We start from the raw sequence: 22,321 nt of genomic DNA, 5'->3' as shown, positions 1-22,321 counted from the left end.
CATCTGCTCACAGGATCTCAAGATTCTGCAGATGTCTCTTGTCCTCTGTTGTCTCCTTTGCCATACTCCGTCCTTGTGGGTTCATACCTTTGAAAATCCTTGTTTTATCTTTTTTTGTGTAGGGTTTTGGGGGAGGAAGTGAAGATACATGTATTTAATCCAACACGGTAACTTGTGACAGCATCTTTTACTCCTACTGGAGCGGTAGGAGGGAATCTACTTACACTTTTATCAGCACGAGGCCTAATTTGTTTTAAACTTTGAGAATGTGAAAGGCAAAAAGTGATATTTTGTCATTTTAATTTAAAAAAATTATTAATTAATTGATTTTGGTGCTGAGGATGGAATCCAGGGCCTCTTGCATGCTAAACAGGCACTGAACTACTGAGCTACACCCAAAGCTACTTATTATACTTTTAAAAGTTATTGGTATCGTGGTTGAGGACCTTGTTCTGTGTTTATTGGCCATTTGTATTTCTTCTGTTTTTTAATCCATTTATATCCATTGCTCATTTTTCTACTGGAGAAGGAGAATTGTTAAGTTACAAATGCATGGCCAGCTCTGTAAAGAGTTGTATGATTTATGGTTGATCTTTTATTTTCTCATAGATTTAGACTCAGAGCACAGACATTTTTTTTTTCTTGGTATAGGGGATTGAGCCCAGGAGTGCTTTACCACTGAGCCACATCCCAAGCCCTTTTTGTTTTTTATTTTGAGACAAGGTCTTGCTAAGTTGCTTAGGACCTCACTAAGTTGCCAAGGCTGGCTACTTGCAATCCTCCTTCCTCGACCTCCTGAATTTCTGGGATTACCGGAGTGTGCCAGAGCACCTGGATGGAAAATAGCATTTTTTAATGATTGTGTCTAGAGTTTTTGATGATTTTCATTCCTTGGATTATAAAGAATAATATGTTTACTGTGTAAAATTGGGAAAATATGGATAAACACAAAAATAATATATAACTCATCTAGAGATAGGCACCACTTATAAATATATCTTTTCAGTCTTTTATTTCCTGTGGGTATATATTTATAAAAATAAAAGTGGAGCCATTTTCTTTTGTATTCATACTTTCAATTTACTAAACCATGATTTGTTCTTATATCAGTGTATGTGGCTCTATGACATCATCTTTAGCAACTGCATAATATTCCATTATGTGCATGTATGATCATTGATTTAGCCAATCCCTTACTGGTCATTCTGGAACTCTCCTTAGGTACCTTCACAGCCTTTCCTTAGAGGGAAAATGATAACAGACAAAAGCACAGAGGAAGGCCTGATATATGGAATGATGAGAAAAAAGAAACAGATTAGGCAGAATCTTCACCTAAGAAATAATAGCTTAAAAGAGAAAATCAGCTGGGCTTGGCGGTATATACCTGTAATCCCAGAGTCTCGGGAGGCTGAGGTAGGAGGATTGCAAGTTCTTGGCCAGCCTCAGCAACTTAGTGGGATCCTGTCTCAAAAAATAAAAAGGGTTGGGAATGTGACTCAGTGGTAAAGCACCTTTGGGGGTCAATCCTTAGTACTTGGGGCGGGGGAAGAAAAGAAAAAGAAAAAGAAAGGAAAAAAGGAAATCTAGAAGAAAGGATTGGTTTTAGAGTTGATGGTCTGATTTCTGCCCCTGAGTCTAACACTAATTTTATGTTTTGGGCAAGTTGCTCAACATCTCAGTTCTCTGATTTATCAGATGTTTTCTCTTTCTTCTTATATCTCTGGGCTTCTCCGAATACCGCCTTTGTCACACTAGCTGTGTAATCCTGGACAAGTTGTTTAACCTCTCTGAAACTGGGTTTTTCTCATCTATAAAGTGGGACCACTAATAGCTACTTCACAGGGTTATTGTGAATGGATATTTGTAAAACACTTGTCATAAGGCCTGTCTCACACTAAGTATCTAATAAATGCTAGCTATTTTTATTGCATGTTGAGTGTTATGTAAGAGGATAATTATGTCATCCCACATTCTGTATATAGAAAGAACTCTGCCTTCTCAAAAGTGGTTTCAAAGTTCAATTTGCAGCTGGGAGAGATGCCAAGGGGCATAGTTCAAAGTCACCGCTGGCCACTGACCTCCCTTTTCAGTTTATTCTTCCCCAGGGCCTGGCCACTGGCCAGATGTGGGTCAAGTAAACAGACTACTGTTAAACACAGATAAGTCAGATGCATGAAATCTTGATTGACAGAAAAACCTGCTCTTCAAATGCAAAATGAGATTCTGGATGTCCATGAGTGTCAAAGAAAGGGAAGTAAGATTGTATGAATGAATCATCTGTGTTGGGGATGCCATTAAGAAAAAGCTGATGTACTTTTCAAGTTGTGATTAATGAGCGTGGAGACAGGAGGAAGAAGTTGTGGGTGTAACAGAAAATGTGTTGGTGTGCATTCTTGGACAAATTGCCCTATTTGGTAAAAATCAGGAGGCTGAATTCTATTTTTGTTCCCCAAAGTATGGTTTGTGTACTACTGGTGGCACACAAAGTGATTTAGGAGGTACAGAGATGAACATCTGAGATAATAATGGTCACATATTAATTTTAAGGAATATCAGGCAACTACGAGCAGCAGTCAATGCCATGGATTCATAGACATGATTATTTAGGAGAAGGAGAAGGAGGGATTTAAGTTCATCTTTAGGAAAGTGAGCTGATCTAAAAGAAAAATTTGAAGATGATATGCAGAAGTGGCAAATATCATGCAGGTGGTTCATGGAACTGGAATATCAGAATCGGGTGGCAGAATAACAGCCCTTAAAGGTGTCCATATCCTAGTCTCCAGGATCTATGCATAGTTGTGTTATCCTATATGGCCAAAGAGACCTTGCAGATGTGATTAAGTGGAGGATTTTGAAATGGAGAGATTATTCCAGATCATATGGGTGGGCCCAATGTTATCAAGAGGTCCAAGGAAGAAGTCGGGAAGATCTGAGTCAGAGAAGGCCAAGGGATGATGGCAGCAGCTCTTGCAGTGATGCAGCCACCAGCCAAGCCAGTGGTCCTCTAGACACTGGCAGAAGCAAGGAACTGATTCTCCCCCGGAACCTTCAGTTGGAACCAACCTTGATTTTAACTCTGTAAACCTCATCTTGGATTTCTGATCCCCCCAGAACTGTAAGAGAAATAATATGTATTGTTTTAAGCCACCAAGTTTAGGGTCATTTGTTACATCAGCCACAGGAAATGAATGCAGTGGACCTTAGAAGCTCTTAATGGAATACATTCTGCAAGCTCAGCAATTCTGTAGGATAGAGAAAGGAGTACTGGCATTGAATAAGAGGATCCCTGGCCACTTAGCCTCACTCACCAAAGAGTGGCCTGACTCCTGCCATCATGTTTGTCAGACTGGCCAAGGAGGGGCAGGTGCTCAGCCCCACCAGAAGGATTCTTGGCTAGATGACAGGATGGGTCCTGATTCACGAGCACTGTCAATAATTGTCGTCTGGTTCAACCTGCTCATTTCACAGATGAAGAAACTGAGGCCAGAGATGGGAAGTAACTTGAACAGAATCATCAGTGATGAGGCTGATTTGCCAAGAAGAATAGCAGCTGTGATCTGAAGGTGGAGGTAGAGAATAGCAATGGGCAGAGGCCCTGTGTTCTCACACCAGGGCAGGGAACCCTAGAAGGGGTGGGGCCTGCACCTTTGTGGGTGGAGGGTGGAACTGCCAACCTTTGATCACCTTCCCTATGTGTCCGAGCCTCCAGCTTGGACACTGCTTTCTCTGATATCTTTTTATCAGTGTTTTTAATAACCATCCTGTTAACACTCTATCTTTAGAAAATTGTTGAAACAGCAACATGATTGGAGAAAGGGCTCCCCTGCCCAACCCTCCCCCCACCCCCAGCACTTAAGTGAATAATCTTCTCTTTTCCTGGACTGCTCACCTCCAAAGGGGACGCTTGTTTTCTTTTTATAGGAGGAACATCTTTCTGTGATTAACACAACACCTGGGTGTTTCATTTCTGCAATTCCACATTTATGAGGCAAATTGGCCTCTGTGTTATGAACATCTGAATAATGTCCAGTCTCTCTATTATGAGCAGAAAATGTTTCCCATGTCAAGGTCACAACCTCTTCTAATTTTCAAAGTGAACATTGTGTTGTATTATAGATGCGTGTTATATCATATAGGAATTGATGAAAACTAGAGTGAAATTCCCTCGAGATTTCATAGACTGTCATTTTAACCTATTAAGCTGTAATTATAAATGGTAGGGGTATTGTTTCCCTCTTATTAGACAACAAGTGACCTCTTAAAAAGCAATCTTTACCTTCCTGATTAGTTATGGTTCATGTTCCAGGTGATTCTACCATTCAGTGCACCATTGGGGTCAGTTAATAGGTGTTTCAAAGCTCTGAAGTTGAAAAGATTGCAGGGTAGAGTTTTTATGTCTGTAGAATCAGCATATATGTTTACAGGAGGAAATTGTATAATTATTTATATCATCAGGTTGGACTAATTAAGGAGTCATAGTAGAAGATTCTTATGATTCAGCCCACAGAATTGGGAGCCTTCCCATTGAAACTTTATTGACATGAGTACTCAGGTCATTGTTCTCTCTACTGGAGTCTCTTAGCTCAAAGGCTAGATTAAAAAATTCCTAAATCTCTAGGCTTAGGAAATGGTTTGGATCATTTGCAAATAATGTTCAGGAAATTATCTTGTTAAGTTTGGATGCATTTTTATTTTTAAACTTTAAAAAAGTATACACTTAGTATATTTTTGTTCACAATGCAGAAAAGAAAAAGAAAGGAAGAAGTGTGTGTGTGTGTGTGTGTGTGTGTGTGAGAGAGAGAGAGAGAGAGAGAGAGAGAGAGAGAGAGAGATTATCCTGTGATTTCATCTTCCAGAGATAATCACTATTAACATCATTTCTAGGCTTTTCTTCTAATATGTAATGTATATGCATTTTCCTGCTTTACAGAAATGGAATTCTATACATATTGAGTCAACTGCCTATTCAGCTGTATATTGTGAACATTTTCATTGTTAATACTCTTTTGTAACATCTCATACTATTATATTGTGTAGCTATCACATAATTCCACTTCATCAATCCTTTAGGTTATTTCTGATTTTTTTTTTTTTTGCTAAACAACACTTTAGTGCACACCCCATTGGACCATTGGATAAATATTTGCACACATCTTTCATACTTCAGGTAAATTCCTAGAAGGGGAATACCAGATCACAGGGATTGCACATTTTATTTATTTATTTATTTTAATATTTATTTTTTAGTTGTAGTTGGACACAATACCTTTATTTCACTTATTTATTTTTTATGTGGTGCTGAGGATCGAACCCAGGGTCCCGAATGTGCAAGGAGAGCGCCCTACCAATGAGCCACGACCCCAGCCCAGGGATTGCACATTTTAAAGTTTTTGATACACATTGTGTTAGTCAGTTTTCTGTTACTGTAACCATACCTGAGAAATCAACTTATAAAGAGAAAAGATTTATTTTGGCTCATAATTTTGGAGGTGTCAGTCCATGGTAGAGTAGACCTATTGATGTTAGGTCTCTGCTTGTAGAAGGTTGGGCATCACATCATGGGCAGGCAGGAGCATGTCGTATGCAAACTGTTCACTTCATGACTGAGGGAAAAGATGAAGAGGGAGGGGGAGGAGGAGGGAGAGAGAGAGAGAAAACCAGGATCCCATAATCCCCTTTGAGGGGATCCCCACAATGATCTAAGACCTCCTACTAGGGTCCATCTCTTAAAGATTCTATGCTTTCCAATAGCCTCACAGGCTGGGGACCAAGCCTTTCATAAGTGATCCTTTGGGAGACATTCTACATCCAAACTATAGCATGCTGCTGAACTGATTGCCAAGAAAACTCACTGCAAGTGACATACCTCCTCAGCACTCTACAAGAGGGTGCTGGTTTCTCTGTGTTCTTTTCTGCATTTTGTAGTCCAGTATTTAATTTATTTATTTAATTAGGTATATATGACAGCAGAATGCATTTTGATCCATTGTACACAATTGCAGCACTACTTTTCATTTCTCTGATTGTACACAATGTAGCATCACACCATATGTGCAGTCACACATGTAACTAGGTAATGTACCTAGGGTAATGATGTCCATCTCATTTCACCATCTTTCTTGTTCCCCTGCACCCTCCCTAGCCTCCTTCCCCTTTGCCCAATCAAAGTTCCTCCATTTTTCCCATGCTTCCCCCTTCCCAATGCATCAGCATCCACTTATCAGAGAGAACATTTGGCCTTTGGTTTTTTGGGATTGGTTTACTTTGCTTAGCATAATATTCTCCAACTCCATCCATTTACCTAAAATGCCATAATTTTATTCTTTTTTAATGCTGAGTCACATTCCATTGTGTATATATACCACAGTTTCTTTATTTTAAAAATATCAAATGTGTTGGGTGAAATATGGAGTCTCTTTGCTATTCTACTTTGAATGGGTTTGATTAGGACTGAGGTGGAATATGATTCATACGTTTGTTAGTCACCTGTATTTTTTTTTTTTTTGCCAATTGTTTCTTATTGCTCATTTTAAGATCAGAGGTTCTTTATTAGAATTATAAATTGTGAAAGAGCTTTGATAAAAGAAAAAGGAGCAAGAAAGAGTAGCAGAGGAGAACAGTAAAAATGATTCAGAACTTGGGGCTGAGGTTGTGGCTCGGTGGTAGAGTGTTCACCTAGCATGCATTAGGCGCTGGGATCTATCCTTAGCACCACATATAAATGTAAAATAAAGATATTGTGTCTACCTAAAACTAACAAATAAATAAATGTTAAAAAATAAGAAACTGAAGGAGTTTTTTTAAAAAAATAAAAATGATTCAGTACTTAAAAACATTCATTGAAAGTTTTTTATTCATTCAACAAATTTTAAGTGCTTACTACAAGTCAGGTATTGGAGCTAGAGATAAATAAGTAAGAGCTACTTCCCTAAATGCTACCTTAAATGCAAAATGTTGCAAAGCCCTATTTTTTTTTTCATTAGTACATATTACTGCCCTACATACTCATGCATATCTATTTTCTGTTTCCCTTCTGCTTCCCCCTTTTTTTTTCATGTTAGAAAATCTTCACCCCCCCAAAAAAAAGTCTTCACAGAAGAGACTTAGCTTCTTTTGTTAATTGCTCTATCCCTGGGGCTAAGAACAGTGCTAGGCACTTAATAAATATTTGTGGAGTGGTTAAATAAAAGATCTTTTTGGTTCTGGTAACTTTGACTCACTGGATTACCCGGTAATGGGAATTAGGTTGAAATTGCCTGATATAATCAGGGTAGTAAGAAACATTCCATTTCTTTCAACCCTATCATTTCGTCAGTATGGTTTGGGAGTAGGTGAACCTGGTGCCGCCTTGTCTGCATAAAGGTATGAGAGCAGATATCCGTTTTTCTCCAGGGATAGTCACACTGTTTATGTAGGTGTGATGTCAACAGCTGCAGTTGCCAGGTGTTAACCAAATTAGCAATTCAGAGTGTTGTGCTATTCTTTCCTGGGGAGGCAGATGATACTCTGGGGTGTGAGTAGAGACTTTCTAGGGGCTGGTACCCAGTGCTGACAGTGGAAAGTGAGGTTTGGGAGAACAGAGGTTCTGGAGCCAGGAAAACCACAAGGTTCCTGATCTGGAGGAAGTCCACCAATCAGGTAGGCTGCTGGGGAAGAAATCAGGGCCAACTTCAGGAGATTCGTGTGTGCGGCAGGATATCAGTTTTCGATAAATAGAAAAGACTGGGCAGAGACCCTTGAAATTTCAGTTATTCCTTCTAGATACAAGCAACCAGGGCAGGACCTCGATAGGAAGGCCTGTTAACTGGTTCCACCCAAATTGTGTGCTCATTTTTCTTACCTCTGAGAGCTATCTTGTGGCAGGCTACATCTGGAAGCCTGCAGAGGGTAAAGCACCTTCCTGGTAAGGGGTGCAAGGGCCAGAAGCAGGTGGGATTCTCAGACAGACATGGTGGAAAGGGGAAGAAACAGGAAGGAGGAGGTTTGCAACCTAAAACACCACACATAAAATCCATCTCCACCCAATTGTTGCCTTTCTGTTAACTTACAGCCAACTGCAGTTTAAAACTGAGGAGACCACTTTTTCCTTTCTTTCTTTCTTTCTTTTTTAAAGAGAGAGAGAGAGAGAGAGAGAGAATTTTTTTTTTAATATTTATTTTTTAGTTTCCGGCGGACACAACATCTTTGTTTGTATGTGGTGCTGAGGATCGAACCCGGGCCGCACGCATGCCAGGCGAGCACACTACTGCTTGAGCCACATCCCCAGTCCCACTTTTTTCTTTTTTGAACTGGAGATTTAACCAAGGGATGCTTTCCACTAAGCCACATCCCCACCCTTTTTTTTTTTTTTACTTTTTGAGACAAGGTCTCTCTAAGTTTCTTAGGCACTTGCTGAACTGCTGAGGCTGGCCTGGAAATTGTGATCCTTCCGCCTCAGCCTTCCAAGTCGCTGGGATTACAGTTGTGTGCCACTGCATCTGGCTGAAGGGATAAATTTTGATGGATGAGCTGAGATTGGGGAGCCTGAGCTGCTTTGGGAGGGTGGGTTGGTGAATGCCATTTAGTCAAGAAGGTACTGAGGATGCAACAAAGATGACATATGGAACTTTCTTTTCCTTTGAAGTAGTATAGGAATACCCTAGGCTGGGGTCTTCATGGCTGTATGAGCCAAGGATTAGGGACAAACTAGAATTGGAAATTTCTGAATCAAACATGAACTGGCTGCCAATCAAAATCTGGAAGGGGAAATTTATCACCCACCTAAAGGTTCTAGTATTTTTTAGACTGTCTAGCCAGTCATTATTCCAACCAATATATATTGAATGCCTGCTCTATGGCTGGCACTATGATGAAAAACTATGTTTGTCTATTTAAGGCATCTGCATATATTTGTTATGTTCGTCTTTAGTTTCAAATCTCTATTGCAGGCCTTTATTAAAAAGGGCCTTGACAACTTGAGAGAGGAAAAAAAAAATCCCATGAACATTAAGCCCTATTTTCACTCAGGAAGCAATCTTTGCCTCATCTTGTTCTTTGACCTTGGTTATTTTTCTTGACACAAGAAGAATAAATTGACCCAACAGAATAAATTTGTCTATTTGCTTATTGTCTGCCTTCACCATTAGACAATCTCTGTGGGTGGGGAGGAGAAGTGCCTTTTAAAGTTATGGTTGAATCTTCAAAAGTTTAGAACAGTGCCTCTAGCAAGCACTAAATTTATAGCTGTGAATGACAGATTTTTTTTTTTTTCTAAAATCACTTCTTATCTCAAGGTCTAAGTGTGTATGTGTATTTGTGTGTGTACTCGGAGGGTGTGCACTAAGGATTTAACTCAGAGTGCTCTAACACTGATCTACATCCCCAGACCTTTTTATTTTTTTTATTTTGAGACAAGGTTTCACGAAGGTGCTAAAGCTGGCCTTTAACTTGTGATCCTCTTGCCTCAGCCTCCTGATTACTAGGATTATAGGAATGCACTACCATGCTGGTCTTCAAGTAAATTTTTTTTTTAATATTCAAAATAACTATCATAATTACTATTATTTTTAATGTTACAAAAACAACTGTGTTGGGGACTACAGGTGCTGTAGGTGCTTTAGGATTTAAGATTTGGGCTCTAGAAAAGATATAATTGCTTATGACCCAAATCCCACTTCCTTTTTATAGTCTGGAATCACCAGAGTTCAGCCTTTCACATAAGTTAAAATTTATTGCCCCACCCCCACCCCACCCCCAGGATTTGGGGGAATTGTCTAGAAAGTTCTGTCAGTCTTGCATTTCAAGTTTGAGCCACCAAATCATTGATTCATTCTTTCGTTTCATTGGAGCATATTAAATGCATGTTTGCAAAGGGCCTATTTTTGCTGAGGGGATATTAGGACAATCAACAACTCCCTGCACTCAGTGGGTTTTGGTTTCTTGGGGGAGAAACCTCCTTGTCCAAAAGGTCTTCTGTGAAGTATGAAGGTCTCCACTTGGGTTCAGAGGAAGGAGTGCTCACTTTGTGGTTTTGAATAGGAAGGTCAGGAATCCTTTCTGGAAGAGTTAGCATATGAGTAAGTCTTCAAAAGGCTGAAGGATAAGTGACTGGCCAAGCCCAGGGAGCAGCCGTAGTGCGTGGTGAAGTGGGAGTCAATGTCATATTGACTCTGGGCCTGTCATAAGCCCAGAGAGGAAAGGAACCTTCCATCTCTGGTTAGAACCACATAGGTGAGCTGTAGAATGTAGATTGCAAAAGTGGGTTTGAGTTGCTTTGGGGACCCTGAATGCCAGACTATATAAGTAGTACTTTATCACAAAATTAAGATGCTAAAAGAAGTTCTAGACCTAGGGATGCTCTTCATACCACGGGATTTTAGAAACACTATTCTGATGGCTATCTGTGGCTTCCTGGGCTGGAACAAGAAAAAATTCCCTGGAGAAAAATTTGGGAAAGAAGGTATGGATAAATAGGAGACTTTAGACTCAGGAAGATACAGGAGGAAGGAACTGGGAAATGAATGGATTTGAGAGAGTTTTTGAAGGGGAAGTCATTGTGGCTTGGTGAACACATGAGATGAAAGGTGGTGGGGGGAAGGGGGAGTAGATAATTAAGGGCGATTTGAGGAGAACTTTGTGCCTCAGTGACTGAGAGAATAATAGCACCATTGATAGAAATAAAAATTGTTTTGGAAATTTCAATGGAAGCAAAGGATGCTGTTTGGGATTTAGACATATAAAAAATGGAGGTGGTGGTAGAACATCTGGTAGGCATATAGAGAAGACCTTGGCAACCAGCTAGCCATTGAGTGTCCCTTGCCCAGCTTTATCTATGCCCTTAACACTTAGCAAAAAATGCTGGCCAAGGAAACATAGATTAGGTTGAATCAAGGCCCTGATTTTGAGATGTTTTATTCAGGTGATCCAATGGAAGGTTAAATTCATCTCATCTCCTCAGAGTTTTCATAGCAGATCCATGTGCACTGTATCACCTTTTATAAGTATGTGATGTGGCCACAGTCCAGCCCTCATTAGCTAAAGTTTGGTCTTGTATCCCATACCTTCCCTATGACATGGTCAGTCTCCATTGGTCTCTGATTCCTGTATCTCAGAGTCTGTGGCTGTAAAGGTAGTGAGATGATTGTGCATGTTCTCAGGACTGTGACATTTGGCTCAATGCTAGGAAGACCTCAGCAAACACTTCTTAATGGTTTGTGAAGGTAGAAGGGTGGGACAACCCTCATTTACCTTTACCACCTTCACAAGGCTGATTTTTAAACTTCTTCCTTTTGAGGCTGCCTTCCATCTTCCTTTGTACTTTATTTTCTTGGATTTGGCATATTGGAAGCAGGGGGTGGGGCAAAGGTTCTGAATGTTATTTACCATCTTCTGCCCCAGGGCGCATCTCCCACAGAAAAATATCAACCAGCCTGGAGGAAGGAGATCAGTGCAAGACTCTTGAGAGCTTTGCCACACAATGCCCATTCACTAAGATGGTATCAACACATCCATCCTAATAAACACTGGTCGTTCTAGGTCCAGGCTATGTGGGAGTGACCGTGGCTTGCAAGATGACGCCAACATTTTCTGAGGGGCCTAACCTGCCATTAGGTGACTCAGTGCATTTCCTACCACATCAGCCAGGAGGCAGGGACAAAAGCTGTAGCCTTTATTTTTTCCTCTTGGGGTGGGACTGTTCTGCCTTGGCACCAGGACTGCAGGAAAGCCTTCATTAATCACCTCCCTGCCTGGTGATCTCATCAGCCAGAGCAGAACTTCAGCTAGGGAAGCAGAGTCCCAGAAACTGAGTGAGCTTCCAAAATGTCCTAGGTCACTGGCCTTGGGAATAAGAACTTTCTGGGTTTAAACTTCAGAAATTCTGGGTCTCATTTTACAATATTTAAAATGAGGGTAATAACTGCAGCCTGTTTTGAGGATTGAGAGCGGTGACGTATGTAAAGCACTTAGCTCTAGCCCAGCAAATGGTATTATTAATATTTCCTCGGCAGTATAGTAATGGAAAATAGTATTTTCTGGAGTTTAAAAATTCAGTCTGGGTGAACTTGAGTTTTGAATGCTCCTCTTTCTAGTTGGCCTTGGGCAGCTTCATCTTGCTGAGTCTGTTTCCTCATTTGTAAAATGGGAATAAGGTACCTATCTCATGGGGTCATTGAGTTGATTAAATAATGCTGACTGCTTAGCACAATTGCTAGTATATACAAACCGTGCAACAATAGTGCGTTACTATTATCACTTGTTTCAGCCCTATATCCTTCAGAGTCCAGTTCAAGGTGCTATCCTTCCCACAAACCTCTTTAACCCTTTCTTTCATCTTCACTGATTTGGATACTTCTTATAATCCCTCTTACATTGATTCTGTTTACGTCCATCTCCCTTATATAACTGGGCCTCCTAGGCTCAACTTGCTCTCACCTTGAGGTGTATTTTACATGTTTTTATTGATTCCAGAAATCCCACAAAACCAATCCTAAGAGCATTAAAATTTGAATTGCATTATACATGGTACAGCAAAAGTTCCTAAAGTTGTTTTTAAACGGCTTTCTTCCTTTAAGCTTCCACTTCTTGAGCAGTTGTTCATCTTTATGTGTTCCCTTTCTGAGCTAGAACCTGCTCCGCCCTGTTACCCTCTCAGTTCCCTAGGGGACCATTTTCCCCAGTAACACAGTCTCTGGAAACCGCAGCACCCTAAAACCCACCACTCACAGGGTGCGAAAGCGCCTGCGCAGCAGGAACCGACGACTTGACGTCAGCGCGCTGGGATCGGGCCGCCCCCTTTGACGCCAGCCTTGCCACAGCCCCGCCCAGCACGCCTGTATACTCCTGCGCATGCTCCGAACTCCGCCCCCGTGCGTCACAGAATGGCCTTGGACACCCAGGCAGACCCTGACGTGTCGGGGAGGAGCCGGGCGCGGAGGTGCGTGGAGTGGAGCTCAGGGCTGCCGAGGGGAGCGGAGCTGAGCGGCTGGGCGGGCCTGGCCAGGCCAGCGGTGCAGAGACGTCGGTCGAGCGGCGGCGAACATGCGCTGTTGACATATTGGAGGTGAGTCTGCTGTGCGGGGCTGCTCCGAGGGCCCGGAGCCAGGCAGGCGGCGCCGAGGCCTTCCCCTGGGGAGCCTGACCGGCTCGGGAGCTGTATCTGAGGCTCCGCCGGACCGGGCCAGGGCTTGGTTCTGGGGCGGCCAGTCCGTGGGGCAACTGTACCAACCGCTGTAACTGTCCCCTCCCTGCCCTGGTCCGAGGTGTGGCCCACCAGGGGCGCCTGCAAGGGAGAGAATCCGGTGGCTTCCAGAAGATGTGCCCGCGTCCTAGGGTGGGGACGGAGGCCGGGACGTGGCACCGTGGGCCAGGGCGCTGGTGGCGCAAGGGTGGCACAGTCGAGGTGGCAGCAGCGCTCTTTGCCCTCCCCTGCCCAAATTTCTTTCTGCTGTGAGGTTGTGGTTGTTGGGAGCCTGGTTGAATTTTGATCTCTCAGCGCCTCTGTCCTGCGGGGGGCGAGAGCGGGAGCAGCCCACGTAGGTCTCAGATTGGCATTCCGGTGACTCCCCGCCCCAAACTGCTAATCACCCCCCTCGGAGTTCAGCAAAGTGTCACCAACCGGTTCAGGTTGTTGGTGTTCTCTTCCTTTTTTTTTTCTAGTAAGCGACGGTAACCCTTTAAGTGCCAAGAAAGTGAAGGTTCTTTCACTGATGGTTATTTGATTCCATTCCTATAGTTCCTTCACGCATTTCACTACGTTGCTATCAGCTTTGAACGCTGATCTTGTGACGGTTGCTGTTATTTTCATTTTCTGGATGGGGAAATTGAGCCCAGTTGGGGGGCAAGTAAGTGATTTATACTTGGGTTTAGCCAACTGGTGAGAGACGTAGCTTGAATCAGAGTTTACATTTCTAGGGTTCAGGTTCTGGATTTCTTTTTGGGAGATTTTTTAGACCCGTCTCAGCTAGAAGGCAAGGCAGAAAAACTTGACTTGTCAAAAATATACCAAAACCTAGAAAACGATTTTTTCAGCTATTTTTGAGCAGAATTACCTAAAATAAAAATTATTCAGTTATGAGAAAAGAAAATCTTACTCTGAAGCTTATTCATGGGTGGCTGGTTATTTTGTCTGATAAATTATGTTGCTTTCAGTGCACTTAAAAAGGGATTGGGTTATGACTTTGCTAAATCCTGAAGTTGATGGAGCAAAATGCAGCATTAAGTCATACAGTAGAGAAACAAAGGGACAGTAAATGAGTGGTATCTGTTCAGAACTATTATTAAAAGTATTGTTACTTAAAATTGGAGCACATAAAGAACAAGAATAAAAACAAAAAAACCCTTGTTTTGTTGTTAGAGATTGACCTGATTCAGACAGAAGGAGCTAAATCTTCTGAACCTGTAGCTTATTGTTTCTTAGGTTGAAGTTGGAAAAAAGATCATTTGAAATAAGTAGAAACCTTAATTAAAACTTAATTCTTACTTTCATGACCTCTACAAAACTTTTTATTTTCATTTTAAACCATACTAAGATAAAGTTGATTACTCAAGCTTAAAATTGCTTCTCATGCAACCAAAAGAGACACCTTATAATGATTGGCTTTGAAAAATTAAAAAAAAATCTGTAAATGTCACCTTTGGGAGAAGTAAAACTCGGTGTGTATTATCTACGGGGGTGGGGGTGTGTGTTTGCCAAAGAACACTTCACTCTTAACAGTTGTTAACAAGAATACAGTATCATATAAAATAGATTTTTTTACCATTATACAAAGAGTAGTGTTCTTCTAAACAAGGCATTTTAGATAGGCTGTTTAAAACCCAAGTGAGTTGTTAGGTATCTGAAAGGTCATATAGGGTATGATATGCCCGATGTAAAAGTTATAATTTTCTTATCCTACCCGTGAAAGACACAGTATTAAGGGAAGGGAAACAAAGAATACCCAATTATTTGCCTTCATTTCAATGTCAGAAAATTATAGATGTACTGTTCCAGTAATTTTTTAGCAGTGTTTTTTTTTTTTTTGATATTGGCTAACTTTCTGTACCCTTAATATCTCCAATTACATAGTTTCAGATGACAGTGAACATATCCTCCCAGTGTAACTTGAGGCAAACTGAACACACTGTCTTTTAAGCCCCTGAAAACAGTCTTGTGAATATCTGCAGTGGTAGCGCATTTTTTTTTTTGTAAAGAATCTGGTACTTTAAAGGGTAAGTCTGATGATAAAATTAGAGTCAAGCTGAATTGTACTAATTGGAAAGCAGTAAGTAAAGAGATGCGACCATGGAACTTTTTTGCTTAGTTCTTAACCTGGCTCATAAAGCCTATTCCAAAAGAAGTTTTAGAAATATTTTTAGTAGTGATGGTATCACAGGAATATGAGTATAGCTCCCTGAAATAATTAATATTAAGGAATCATTTGCATGTTTTAAATTCTGAAAAGCCTGTTTACTTTGTGGTTAAACTTCAAAGGTCCACTGTTGAATTATAGTTTTTTATAATTTAATGAGTCTTTATGCTGTTTACTGTGTGCCAGGCTGTATTCCAAGTATTTTACAAATGTTAACCCATTTAATTGTCATAACAATGTCATTTTACTAATTACCCACCCCTGTTTTACAGGTTAGGAAATGGGGCACCGAGTAGTTGGTAACTAGCCTAAGGTCACCCAATTAGTAAGTAGAGGAGCCTGATTTCAAACTCAGGCAGCTTGGCTTCAGGGTTTTGTCTCTTAACCACTGTGCTATGCTGCTCCCATGACTTATTATTGGTTAAATATTTTTAATTGGTTTGTTCTAGAAAAGGTGATGGTTATTTTAGTAGTAAGATATCTGGCATAAGGTATAATACAGTTTGAAGGGCCAAGAAGCAAGTTATGAAAGTAGCCTGTTCATTAAAAAAAATTGGGGTCAACATTAAGCCCACATAAGATTCAGCAAGAAAATTAAGCATGTATGAAGTAAAAGCATATAATAACTTTGCTGGAATTATTTAATATACCAAAGTAGTTGGACGAAGGGGATGTCAGAGCTAAACCTAGATTCTCAAAAACTTTCAAGCAAATGGCTATTTAAAACCTGTCATCAGGGAACATAGGTTAGAAAAGTTGATAGTTATGTTAAGAATATGTTTCTGTTCAAGAACCAAAAGCCAGAGACAAATAGATACTTCATAGCACTGGACCCAGAGGTGTAAACAGTGCTGTCCTCCAGGGATCAATAGTTAACTAAGCCCTCTTCAAAGCAGTAACTGCCAGTAGGTTCTTCTATACAGTACATGGGTTAGAAACAACCAAAAAACCCTCCCTCACCACTGAAATGTTTGAAGTGGGTATTTGAAAAACATTTATAGACGAAAACAATCCTGATCTTATTTGTAGAATGATTGGTTCCACATTCAAATATAGTACATTCAAATAGATGTTAGATGCCAAAGTAGCATCTGACAGTCATGAGAAACTTCCATAAGGACACTGGTTCATGGGCCACACAGTCAGCAGCAGTATTGTCAAGTGCTGCATAGTAACAGAAAGAGTACTGAATATTCAAAAGAAAATTATCCTGCTAGCCAATAAAATGTTGAATGCTGAAGTAGCACTATTCATTCAGCTCTGTACAGTTTATATGTGATCTAAGGATAATCTAAAGCATGACAATGAGAATGTTTAAGGACTAAGGTGACTACTGCATGATTATAGGCTAAAAAGACAAGAAATACTCACTTTGAGAAGACCAACACTAAGAATTATTATCACCAAAGTCTAAAAAATGAGAAATGGCATAAAAAAGAGAATGCAACTTGTTTGCCAAGACATTGAGCCTTAAAACAGCAAGGTAAGAAACTTACCACAAATTCAAGACCAAAAAATGGAAAGGTTGTTATTGGCTATAAAGTTACAGGGTCTCAATGAACTGAGTTGCTTAGCACCTTGCCATTGCTGAGGCTGGCTTTGAATTTGCCATCCTCCTGTCTCATCCTCTCAAGCCACTGGGATTGCAGGCATGTGCCACTGTGTCCAGCAAGGATCACATTATGTTATTCCCCCCACCCCCACCAGGTTTTCAGTTGTTCTTTTTCTAATAGGTGGCAGAGTAATGTGCCTTCATCACAATCTCAGATTTATCCAGTTTCTCAGGCATGCTGTCTATTCTGTGGGATTCTCTATTTTTCTCAGAGCCAATCCTATTTGAGCTGCTCTCTGGGCCTGATGGACTAGGCTTTCATCCTGGGACTTCTCTTCATTGCAGTCCTGGTTGGAGCCACTGTGTACTATACTCTATGCTGACCAGGTCAGGTTTTCTCCCCCAACCTTTAAAATAATAAATAAAATAAATAAAACCCCCCACCCATCTCAGGACTTATATGGGGGGTAATCCTCCTGAGTTCTTTTATCAGAAAAAAATTCTGTTTCCTGAATTCTCTTTCCTCTCAGTTTCAGTAGGTTCTAGGATTTACTTGTTCATGCTACTGTATTTTTCCATTTGTTTGGTGGTTCTCTATTATCCATTTATATTTAAAACTACTAAGCTGGGTGATAATTGAGGCCACTGGTATGCAGTTATTTCCTTAAGATTTTCCCTGATAAGTTCCATCAGCTCCTTCTTCTTTGATGTGCTACCTACATAAGTGACTGACTGTAACTTGGCATGCATCAGACTGATAATTTTGTACAACTGAGAATGATAGGTTTTATACTCTTGGGTTAATACATGGTGGTACATTTTGTGAGGTAGAAATAAACTAGCCACAAGTCTTTGCTTACTCTGTCCCTGAAAGAGGAATACAGATGTTAATAAAGGAAAGTGATACTTTTAAAGGAAAGAGGGAATAATGAAAGAGAGATTATAAGTCAATTCAAGTAATGTTTATTGAGATTCTTCTGGGTTCCATGTTTCTGGTGATGTGGATGGATTTATAAACAAGGCAGGTTTTGCCATCAAGGAACTAGAGAGACTTAACCTTTCATTTCTCTTCAACTGTTTCTTGTGGAATGCAGAGTTGATAGTAGTTGAACATTGCTTCCTATGTCATCCCTGGTCTTCATAACATTTTGCAAAACCATGATTTATTGGATTGTGTGCCAGAAACTGAACATTTGAATTGCTCATTAACACTCAGTTGCCAGAGTTCAAATGGTAACTTATATCCAAATGCAGGAACCAGTGCCCATGAACTTATAATCAGCTCCTTCTTCTTCTTCTTCTTCTTTTTTTTTTTAAATTGGGCACATCTTTTTAAAAAAATTGTTCTAATTAGTTATACATGAAAGTAGAATGCATTTTGACCATCATACATAAATGGAGTATAACTTCTCGTTCTTCTGGTTGTACGTGATATAGAGTTATACAGGTTGTATAATTATATATGCACATAGGGTCATAATGTTCAATTCATTCTACTATCATTCCTATCCCTGTACCCTCTCCCTTCCCTTTACTCCCTTCTGTCTAGTCCAAAGTACCTCTATTCTCCAACCCCCCCTTATTGTGAATTAGCATCTGCATATCAGAGATACTGTTGGTTCTTTGGGATTGGCTTATTTCTCTCCATTTCCATCCATTTACCTGCAAATGCCATGCTATCATTCTTCTTTAAGGCTGAGTGATATTCCATTGTGTATACATACCACAATTTCTTTATCCATTCATCTGTTGAAGGGCACCTAGGTTGGTTCCATAGTTTAGCTATTGTGAATTGAGCTGCTATAAACATTGATGTGGCTGTGTCACTGTAGTATGGTGATTTTAAGTTCTTTGGGTATAAACCTAGAAGTGGGATAACTGGGTCAAATGGTAATTCCATTCCATGTTTTCTGAGGAATCTCCATACTACTTTCCATAGTAGTTGCACCAATTTGCAGGCCCACCAGCAATGTATCTTTTCTCCCACATCCTTGCCAGCATTTATTGTTGCTTGTATTCTTGATAATTGCCATTCTATAATCAGTTTCTTTAGGGTTGGATTTAAAATGTTATCACAATTTTTAGGGCATTCAGGGGAAAGATCTTGTGTCCTATAATTGTCTTCATTTGGATTGTTAAAATGGGTTCCTCCCTTTCAGGAGACTTAGGCAATGACTCTGAGGAGTTATTGGTAGCACATGACAATGGCTGTGAGTTCTTTGGGTCTTTTGAAATGTAGCTCCCTCTTGCTTCTGGATGAACCTTGTCCTTGCTTCTGGATGAAACTTGTCCTTAGTCATATCTTACTGCAAATTAACTACAAATAAGATTACCTCTATATTTGAGAAGGTGAAGTGGGAATTTGGAACTTTGATGAAGGGACAGGATTATAAAATTAGTATTATTTACTAATCAGTGTACATACAGTGTATAGTGACATAATTATAAGTCAGTTTAGTATAGTCCAAATCCTCATTAGATGAAAAAACTGAGGCCTAAGAGATCAAACTGTTTAAGTAAATTAGTGGCAGAATTGGAATGTTAGAATCCAGACTCAACAGGACTCCAGCCTTGTGGGGTTAACATTTTAAAGGGCTGCCATGCTATAATGGCACCTCCAAGAGTGGAATAGTTCAGACAAATGTGTCCTAGTAAAGAAATAATCACATTAGAGGAGGGTGTGTTTGGTCAATAAGTATTTATCCAGTGCTTAACAATATCTGACGATTATAGTAGGCATTCAGTTAATTTTTGAAAGTGTTCAGTGCTTTCTCTGAGCAGGGTGCTAGTCTTAGTGCCCTGAAAGGGAAACAAGATGTGTTAAGGATCCATCTCTTTCAAAGCACTTACAAGCTGATTTAAGATAATTGGTAACTTAAGGTAATTATGAGATTGTCTAACAGATGTTAAGGTAATAATAAATGGTGTGATCAGGCAAGACTTGATTAAGAAAGAAAAATTTGCAATAGGCCTCAAAGGAATTAAACTTAACATATAAAGTTACTTTATACTTCTGTTCTATTAAAAACCATACGCATCCCTCTTTGGTGTACTCACCCTGAAGTTGGAGTTCTGTGTTCTTTTTTGTTGTTTTTAATATTTGGGTCGTTTTGCAATTTGTCTTTTTTTTTTTTTTAAAGAGATTTTTAGTTGTAGACGGACACAGTACCTTTATTTAGTTTATTTTTTTTATGTGGTACTGAGGATTGAACCCAGTGCCTCACATTGTGCTAGGCAAGTGCTCTCTACCACTGCGCTACAACCCTGGTCCCTAGAGTTCTATATTCTTACCTGTGACTGAGTTCTTGCCATATCTTCACAAGTGGATTGTGTTAAATGAACTCCAAGTTATCTACGTCTCCAGGGGTTTATTAATTTAGTTTTAAAGCTAGTTTTGAGTTCTTGCTGCCCAGTGTGTGTTAGGTTGAATCAATTATGTTTTAATTCAGTAAATATTATTGAGCATTTTCTCAAATTGTGCAGATATTGTGTGGGGACAGAAATAAATAAGGACAATGCACAGACTAATAGGAGCCATAAAGCTGTTAGCAAATACATTGCTATCATTGAAAGTATGTGTGTGGGATAGAGGCACCTAAGAGTACAGGAGATTTTAATACTCTTTGGATGAGGGCAAGAAAGTCTGGAAAAGATGATAGCTGGATTTTAAGGAAAAATAGGAGCTTTCCAAATGCAAGGAATGGAGAAACATTTCAGGTAGAGAATACATCCACACCTGAAATAGCATGGTGTGATAAGACAATTTTGAATGGCATTACTGAAATATAAAGTGGAATGCTTAGGGAGGAGGTTGTAGGAAACCCTAGGCATGAATCTAGAGTAGACCTAACATTTTTTGGTATTCCATCTGGCCTGACTATGAATTGGGTGTTTAGCCGATCCAACAGCAGGGTTAAATAAATAGGTTACCCCCTTCCCCCAGTGTCTTGGGAGAAAAACCAAGACAAATGATAATTGAAGATTGAGATGACTGGACTTTGGAAGAAGCTTTGGACTTAAAAGATAATTAATAGGGGGACTTGCCTAGCAAGTGTGAGGCCGTGGGTTCAATTTCCAGCATTAGGGGAGGGAATATAATAGGAAGGTTTTAGAAATTTGGAAGTAGTAAATTATTACCCATCTTCTGGCAGTGTCACCTGGCATGAAATGCTCCAAAGCAGGTGTTTTGATGCAATTATACAACAGGGAAGGGCATGCAGTAGCAGAGTCTCTGACATTGTGCTTACTTTTATTACCTGATTCCCAGAAGACTAGTTGACCATAACCCAACTGCTGGAACTCTGTGTGCAGGATGGGGCCAAGTAACCTAGAACCCAGTGCTGCAATTGAAAGTGCCTCACTGGCTTTGTGCCAAAGGACTTTGTTGATTTTATCTCCTATCAACACCTTATCACTGCCCCCTGAGTGGGGCAGTGAAGTGGGGCATGTACTTGAGTAATACTAATGAGTTAACTGTTCCTAGAATATTTCATATTTAGCTCCAAGATGCTACAGATTTTGTGTTGCCCCAGATTTTATACTTTTGGTTAGATTTTTATGTTCTCTCTTTAACTTTACAACAGTTTGTCTTTAATATTTCATAGGCTTTCTTGATCATGGATGGTGAAGATATACCAGATTTTTCAAGTTTAAAGGAGGAAACTGCTTATTGGAAGGAACTTTCCTTGAAGTATAAACAAAGGTAAAGTTGAAAAGTACACTAAAAATAGGGGAGGACATTTGGAACACACCATATCTAGCTTGTGCATTTTTTAAAAAACATTAATCTAAATTTAGAGTATCAGATTTAGGTATATGATTCTAGAAATAGCCATAACATTGCTTGCATTTAAATAGTACTAAAATGCTGTAAATTTTTATATTGTTCTAATTATTAAAAATAGTAGGAAAAGAGTGTCATTTGTGATTTTGTGATTTAAGATGGGTCACCTCCAGTTGTATTTATTAGAGTGGGCCATCTTTGGCCTGCTGTGTGTGTGTCGTTTGCTCACATGAAGATTCTTAGACTCTGGTTCTTTTCAGGCATGCATTATTAGTGTCTGGAGATAGGCAGGCTTTGAGGGTGTTAGGGATGAACTTCAGGGCTATGGAGCATTTTATAAAATTTCAGTTAATTTACTTGGTTAGAAAAACTTATGGATAATAACTTTTCAGCACCAAAACTGGTCTAAAATTGCTTTTTTAAAAAAGTAGAATCTTTCCAAAGTATTTATACATTTTCCTAGTTTGGTTAACAGAATTTATTAAATGTTATCAAACCTTATTGTGCTTTCACTGGTATCACTCCAGCTAGCTACTCTATTGTATCAGTGGAGATAGAAGGTCATCAGGGGCTCTTTACCTTTTTTTGTGTTGCAGATGGCTTTGAAGCCTATCAATCTCTTCTCAGAATGTTTTTAAATGCATAAAATTAAATGATAGA

At 39.9% G+C, this 22,321-nt stretch overlaps 1 protein-coding gene across 4 annotated transcripts in view; it reads left to right on the top strand.

Moving 5' to 3' along the window:
• Positions 1 to 22,321, top strand: part of Ndel1 (nudE neurodevelopment protein 1 like 1) — a 61,756-nt gene that overhangs the window by 5,747 nt on the left and 33,688 nt on the right. For 2 of the 4 annotated variants that reach the window (XM_046422162.2, XM_046422163.2), the window contains one exon: positions 21,483 to 21,580. In XM_046422162.2, coding sequence (XP_046278118.1) covers positions 21,495 to 21,580 — 86 coding nt within the window. In that variant the 5' untranslated portion in view covers positions 21,483 to 21,494. Of the gene's footprint in view, positions 1 to 12,907; positions 13,040 to 21,461; positions 21,581 to 22,321 lie in introns of those variants that run through there. The other 2 variants (XM_046422160.2, XM_046422161.2) reach the window with 2 other exon arrangements.

This window comes from Marmota monax, unplaced genomic scaffold (assembly GCF_021218885.2).
Source record: "Marmota monax isolate L192 unplaced genomic scaffold, Marmota_monax_Labrador192_F-V1.1 WCK01_AAM20220418_F8-fsc00243, whole genome shotgun sequence".
Classification (NCBI taxonomy): domain Eukaryota; kingdom Metazoa; phylum Chordata; class Mammalia; order Rodentia; family Sciuridae; genus Marmota; species Marmota monax.
Note: the sequence above shows the minus strand (reverse complement) of the source record. Positions and strands in the feature narration are given on the sequence as shown.